This window comes from Penaeus chinensis, chromosome 10 (assembly GCF_019202785.1).
Source record: "Penaeus chinensis breed Huanghai No. 1 chromosome 10, ASM1920278v2, whole genome shotgun sequence".
Taxonomy (NCBI): domain Eukaryota; kingdom Metazoa; phylum Arthropoda; class Malacostraca; order Decapoda; family Penaeidae; genus Penaeus; species Penaeus chinensis.
Genome location: NC_061828.1, coordinates 9,515,064 through 9,522,563, shown reverse-complemented (window position 1 = coordinate 9,522,563; position 7,500 = coordinate 9,515,064). Strand labels below are relative to the sequence as shown.

The window sequence follows — 7,500 nt, the reverse complement described above, 5'->3', positions numbered from 1 at the left end:
CCATAAACGATGAGAATTATATATCTAGTAGACCGAGCTTTCCGCGAAAGGGACGAAACGGGAGTGTTTTGAGTCGGGCTCTCGGGTCTTCAGGTGGGATCGTCTGCCTCTCGACGGCCGGAGTTGGAAGGGCTTTTACCGGCAAAGAGCCAAAGATGCTACGAATAGGATCCAGAATCAAGCCACATGTAGCATCAAAGGTAATTTTCACGGGACCCGAACTAGGGTTTTTAAAATGGATGGGATGCTTCAGGAGAGACGTGAAAACCGCCTGTTTATACATGTTCATTGGCCTAAACTTCCATGATTGTTTTGCATGACCTCATCAGCTGATAGGTCCTCGATAGGTCAAATTATGTCTTTCTGATTTAAGTTAGAGTTGCTCTGTGTTTTATTAGCATGGGATAACAACGTTTGGTTGTGCTTTGGCAAATGAAAATGAAAAATGAAGTTATTTACAGCTGTAGGCAGAATTATAACCTCAGAGTGGAATTTTAATTATGGGATCATGTTATTGAGTTGGTCATATTGAATTTAATATTTTACAAATCCAAATAGGTCTGATATTTGACACGTTCCATTATCAAGTGTTTGCCACAAAACACAACTTCTGAGACTGCCAGAAAGTAATGGAGCTGTACTTTTTATTTGTACTAGGCTTTGGTTCGAGTTCCAGTACCCAAGTTTTGTTTGTTACAGTTGTGGGTTTATGGGAAATCTTTATGAAAATATATATATAAGCAGCAGAGAATGATTAGTCGCAGCATAAAGAGCAAAACCATATGAATATATAGTGTTGAGTAAAATGTTGCTTACCCTTAGTAATAGAAATATTGAAGCTATTTAACCTATTTCTGCTGGGCCGCGTTTTTTGGCGCCATAACAAACTGTACGGTCTGTGGAGTGCGGCTGTACATTACGTCGATGCGCCAAAGCCCTACGATCCAGGCATTCGGCTTGATGTAGTGAACTCCTGTTATCAAAGCCGGCTCGTTGCCATTAACCCTTTCCCAACGGGTCACGCCTATAGGCATCATAACAATATGCTCGAAATGTAGCGTGCGGCTGTCTGCCACGGCAGCACGCCAAAGCGCTCCAAGGCAGTGATTCGACTTGATTTACCGAATTCGCGCTCAAAGTCTGCGTGTTGCTGTGATTCACCAGAGCGTAGAGTTTTTTTTAGTTTTCTACACCCGTCACTTATGGGCCAATTTCCAGAGTGTAGAGTTTTTTATTTATTTTCTTCACCTGGCAAAAAGGGGTTAATACAATCCCTATTTCTGGGGGTCAATATTACTGAGAGCAATGCACAGAGATAGAGGGTAATAGACAGTACCATCTTAAAGAGGATAAGAAATAGAATCATAAACAACACAGCGGCTGCGGCTTCACATTTGCCATGAAATGATGTAAATATCCGTTGCATATCACTGCACAACACCCTCACACAATCGGAGTTCTTAACCACATGCCGCCGGGGAAAATGCTGCGCTCAGTTTAAATTTTTTTGTGAAAAGTCTCAGCACATAGATGACTCTGCTAGTGCATAGCCACAAAGGAGTAAATTAGTAGATCTTACGACCTTATCTAATTTCTCCTTTCCTTGAATTGGTGGGAAAAACATAAGTTTTACTAATTCTGTGAATATCAATGATGTTATTTTTAATATAGATATTGTAAATACTATAGTATTATAAACTTTGATAACAGCAAAATAAGATAATGTCAAATATTTTTGTAAATCAAGGAAAAGGGTAAACGGACGAGACAGGCAGCACTCGTAATTGGCGACTTAGTACAAGTATAGCCATCTATGTGTAAAAACAATAAAGTAAACTCACAGTGGGCATACCCATCAGAATTGGGTTAATGTCGCATTTTCTGTAAGTTGGTACAAAGTATCCCCCAGAAGTAGAAGGTAGGAAAGGTTAGGTTTGGATTTTTGGGTTTGCATTATACCCAGGTTTTGGGACTTCATCTCTGGAGGGTGTGTTGTCCTTGGTAACAAATAGCGTTTTAGTATATCTGGAAATAATGCCTAACACCAAATTTTGTGTGAAAATAACGTTTTTCTGATATCTCTTTCATTTTGAGTAAATCTAAAACTCATTCCCTTTGCAAACAAAGCACAGCAATGATATTGGCCCAAATAGCTGGGGTGGGCAGGAAAAGTATTGGAAATTGTGGGGTAAAATTATTGAAGTAAAACTGTCAGTAATTTAGTTATTTATAGTTAATAGAGGGCTTTGCCCCTTAACCTAATGCTGCCAGGGAAAATGAATAAAAAATGGGGAAAATGCTGTGCTCATTTTCTATATTTTTGTGAAGTGTCTTTTAGCACATAGATGGCTCTGCTAGTGCTTAGCCACAAAAGAGTCAATTAGTAGACCTTGTGACCTTACGTGATTTGAATTGGTAGGAAAAACATATTGTTTATTAGTGCTATGAATATCGATGGTGTTATTTTTATTATAAACATTATAATTACTATAATGATATAAACATTAGTAACGGCAAAATCAGATAACATAAAATATTTTTGTAAATGAAAGAAAAGGGTAAACGGGCGAGACAGGCAGTATTCGTAACTGGCTCATTGGTGATTTAGTACAAGTGTAGCCATCTATGTGTAAAAACAATCAAACAATTTCAAACATACAAACAAGTACACAGTGGGCATAGCACGTACGTACACGTCATGCCCGTTGGCATCGGGTTATACCCCCTCTCAGGGAAGGTCTGCTACCCTGCCCCCTGCCTAATCTACAAAACCTTGACCTCTTATGTTCTAGCAGGATAAGGCAAAAGGCAGATATCTGGATCTTGCACTGATAATTTCTTATCTTGACCAATATATCCTCAATAGATACCTGCGAGTCCTCAAAATCTTTGTTTTACAGGTCTGTCCAATTATTTGGTCGCTTCCTCAATTTCATGTCATTTTCTCTCTTTACTGAAAGAGTACAAATCATGGAGTGCCTGGAAATTTTGAGTGTTACATCCTCTCTGCTACACTTATTAGTTTGCAAAGAAAATGCTATAGGAGAAAAGTTTCTTAGAATGTCTATCGGATGGCAAGGTCAGATTTTTCACTTTCGGTGTTAGGTGCCTTTGCCAATAATACCTTTTTTTCTAAATCCACAAACATCGATGACAGCAGCAGCATATGTGTTAACATATGAATGTTTGTACATTATTATATTATCTGTATACATACATTAATCCCTATGATCCAGATGACATGACCTTCATATCTTGAAAACATTTGCCTGAGTTGTGTGTGATGTGAACATGAACATGAATGAGCATGAATTTTAGCTGAAGGCCAGGGTGAATGGGAATGACCCTGTGAGTACACAATGCTCTTGGAGGGTAATTAGGCATTTAGGAAGGGACTCTAGCATTATTTCTATTGATAAATGAATGTGGAATGTACCATCTGTGGGCCATCATTGAAAGAGCGCTGCCTCAAAAGGAGAGTGCTATTTCTGTGTTCAAGATCCTATTCCTGTCCATAATATGTAACAAAATGTTACTTAATATGGTTACTTAGAGAGATAATATGGATAAAAAGAGATAAGAACATTGCAAAGGGGAGTCAGTGAGTCTTCATGCTGCCCATGTGTGTTCGTGTGCACTTGGCCTACAAGCCACACAAATAAGCCTACTACCCTGATTCTGGGTTAAGTGAGAGGGCTGTGATGCACTTAGTTTCAAGGAGTTATTGGACCAAATAGCAGTAGACATGTTGCTAATGGTAGCTGCTTATTGATTTTATTGACCACAATATTATTTTGTGTAATTCTACACATACATATGCATTCAAACTAAGCTCAACTCTTCGTGTACTTTCTTAACCCAGTAAAAGACCTTCGGCATCAGTATGGAAAAAAAATTCACAATGATTTCATATCTTTATAATGAGATAAACTGCCAATGAATGAGTTTTATCACTGACTGTGTGTGACTGATGGTACTGCATAAAGGAGTTCTCCAAGTAATATTATGGTTTGAATAGATTTATTTTGCATTTTGGGCCAACTCATTGCCTCCAGAAAAATGTGATGTTCACTGTAGTAGTGTTTTGCAAAATGCCTATGCAAATTCTATTAATATGGATGCTGTTATAGCTATTATATACATTATAATTATTATAATGTATTATAATTGTCATTACTAAAACCAGTATAAAATATTTTTCTTTTCCAAACATCAAGGAAAAGGTAGACAGGTGATAGGTAGTACTAGTAGTTGGCTCATTGGTGACTTAAGTTCTTGTGGAGCCATCTGTTTGAAAAGACAATTTTAAATTAAATGCACAGTTGGCATGCCATGTACTTACATATCATCCCAGACATTTATGTTTTCAGTTTGAATAGGAACTGGATGGTTTGTTACTTTAACCTATATAAATCATTAATTTTTTTTTTTTTTTAATAATGTTTAGATATGTCTGGTTCAGTATTTGGTGTATTAGTGCAGCTGCTTGTGTTATATGGATTTGTAAATGACTCGTGGAAAGTAAATGTATTTGTTATACTTTAGGTCCCACATTTCCCCAAAATTCAAATAACCTGAAGATGACACTGCCTGTGACCAGGATTTCTGTCTTGATAATCCTCAAAAAAAAAACAGAAGCAACTGGAACAGTCCGTGATTACAAGTAATTACGGTATTATATTTGTAAACATTTGCTCAGGTCATCAACTGGATCTGGATGCTTCAGTGGCCCAGAATATGGGCATTAGGCTTTCTTGAGTGGCCATTTTGATGGGTGTTTGGCTTTTAGGCGGGCACACACGTTCACTTGTGTGCAGTGACAAGACTCCATACCTCTCCTTTGCGATGTTATTTTCTGTTTTCTGTATAAGTATTTTTGACTATTTTACCATTTTCAATGTCTATTTGTCATTTAATTTGCTTTTTCCAGATGGTTGGAATTTTCCTTATACAGACACCATATCATCTCTAGGTCAGGGTTCCCAACCTGGGTTCCCTGGACCTCACAGGGGCCCCAGGTACTTTCTGGGGGGTTATAGAGCAATATGAAAATTACGGTGTTGAATTTAACTGAATTTTATCAAGCCTACAGTAGCTACTTATAATTAGCTCTCACATATCAATACTTTGGAGTCTTTCCATAAAGATGACATACTGAATGGGGCCATGGAGATTAGTGGGGGGTCACAGAATAAGAAAGGTTGGGAACCAGTGCTCTAGGTAGTCCATAACTCAGTGCATTGATAATAACAATAAGTAACATTTTGTTATTTGTAATTATTATTATTATTATTTTGATATTTAATGTTATGCAATGCAGTCTGTGCCGCGAGTTACAGGGGGGCAAGAACAGGATCCTGAGCGTGGAAACAGCATCCTCCCCAGAGCCAGCACTCTTTAGTCATGGCTCATTAGTGGTACTTTCCACATTCATTTATCAATGGAAATAATGCAAAAGCCCCTTCCTAAATGCCCATTGAATCATTGAGTCATTTCCATTCACCTTGGCTGTCAGCTAAATTCTCATGGTGGCAAGTTCCCATCATCCACTGGCACACAGACTTAGATAATCTATATGGTATTGTGTGTAATCATATTGGTTGAAATCTAATGGAGATATATCATAATTTAGCATAGATATTTGCAAGATAACTCTAATTATTGTAAAGTATACACTGACACCGTGTACATATATGTAAAAGTCCTTGATGTTCTCCTTTGACATGAGATCATCATCATCATCATTCATCACATGCCCTCATTAACTCATGTGATGTTAAGAGATCTGAGCAGCATATTGAAGTATCTCAGCCTTTGTGTCTGTGCATCTGTCTGTGAGTGCAAAATACAAAGAAACAAAACTGAATGTGCACCTCCTTTTCAGATTGCCCGTGGTCATGCGGCTCAGAGGCTGCAGTCCACCCACTCCGGTGGTGGTAGTGGGAGCAAGGTGTTGATCGCTACAGCTGGTGCCACGTCCCTTGTTGCAGGTGTTGTTGGGTATGCAGCTTGGAGTAATGACAACAGGAAGGTCAGAATTAGAAGTGTTTGTTGCCAATTGCAAAGATTATTATGTAGGTCTTGTGTAAATAGATACATATATGTGCACTTATGAATAAAGTCAGTAGTGCCAAATGTAGAGAAAGGTATGAAAGAGAGTGAATAGCTTAACAGAACAAGATATTTATTTGATGCATTTCAGCTTACTTTATACAGACTTTATTCTCATTCATATTGTTTTCATGTATATTTCTTATATACAGTTTGACTTTATGCATTACGTAAGTGTTTCTAACTTTTCTGAGAGAGGGTGTGGGTGAGGGTATTAGTGAGAGTGAGGGTAGGGGTGAGGATGAGAGTGAAAGTGAGAGCGAGAAAAAGAAAGAAAGAAAGAAACAAAGAAAGAAAGAAAGAAACAAAGAAACAAAGAAAGAAACAAAGAAACAAAGAAAGAAAGAAAGAAAGAAAGAAAGAAAGAAAAAAGAAAAGAAAGAAAAAAGAAAAGAAAATAAGAAAGAAAGAGAATGAAAGAGAGAGATAATCATACCATCTACAGACAAATATGATTATTCTTGTTTTTCAAAACCAGAACATCGAAAATGCGATTCCTGGCTCTGGATACGTCCTTGGTGCTATTTTGGGCCCAGTTATGGAGCCTCTCCCACCCAAACCAGTCACCAAGGATGTCGGCCTCGTGAAGAAGAAGTTAGACCGAGAAAAGAAGAAGAAGAAGGAAGAAGAGGTTGCTGCAGCTGTCACAGAGGGGGAGGCAGCCAAGTCAGGTGAGTTGTACATAGTATTTAAAGACTGATTTGTATTTGTGATAATTCCATGGATACAGAAAGTTGTAGCTCTACTACCAAAGATGCTATTTTGTGTCCCTTCATTTGAATATATAATTAGCAGTCATGGTATTATTCAAGAGAGGATTATCCTTGTGCATGACTAATGGTAAATAAAAGAAAACACAGTCAAGGAATATATATATCAAGCTCTACAGGTGTTTAATAACATTTCTGTGAAAGCTTTGATTGATATTACCACTAAAGTTCTGTAAAATAAGATTGTCATTAAGAGTTGCTGGTGGATTTCTAATTTATTTAGTGACATTAATTGTTAACATTTTCTTGCAGAATCCCCAGCTGTCATTGCTGAGGTCTCTACAGGTAAAGCACATAATGTACAGTGTTGATATTTAGGTCATTAACTCTTAACTGATTATGATGAAATATAGATATATATTTTCTAAGTGTTTTATCTATTAATATACAAGGTGGAAGAAAAGTGATTAATTTTAGTGTGTAGATATTTAGTGAAACCTCTTTATTTTGGTCTAAAAGAACATTAATTGAGAGTAAGAAATCATGAAAAATATACATTGCTATATTTTATATGTAGTGATCAAATTCTATAAAGAGGTTTTAACTTTAGCATTTTGTAATCTTGTGCATTGTATATTTTTAAACACTTCCAAGCCTTTTTTTCAAACTAGCATTAATC

At 37.1% G+C, this 7,500-nt stretch overlaps 1 protein-coding gene across 1 annotated transcript in view; it reads left to right on the top strand.

Moving 5' to 3' along the window:
- The window catches only part of LOC125029839 (MICOS complex subunit MIC60-like), a 22,309-nt gene that overhangs the window by 1,420 nt on the left and 13,389 nt on the right, over window positions 1-7,500 (top strand). Inside the window, exons 3-6 of the mRNA XM_047620015.1 lie at window positions 51-200; window positions 5,885-6,031; window positions 6,590-6,782; window positions 7,134-7,166. Of these exons, the coding sequence (XP_047475971.1) occupies window positions 51-200; window positions 5,885-6,031; window positions 6,590-6,782; window positions 7,134-7,166 (523 nt within the window). The remainder of the gene's footprint in view (window positions 1-50; window positions 201-5,884; window positions 6,032-6,589; window positions 6,783-7,133; window positions 7,167-7,500) is intronic.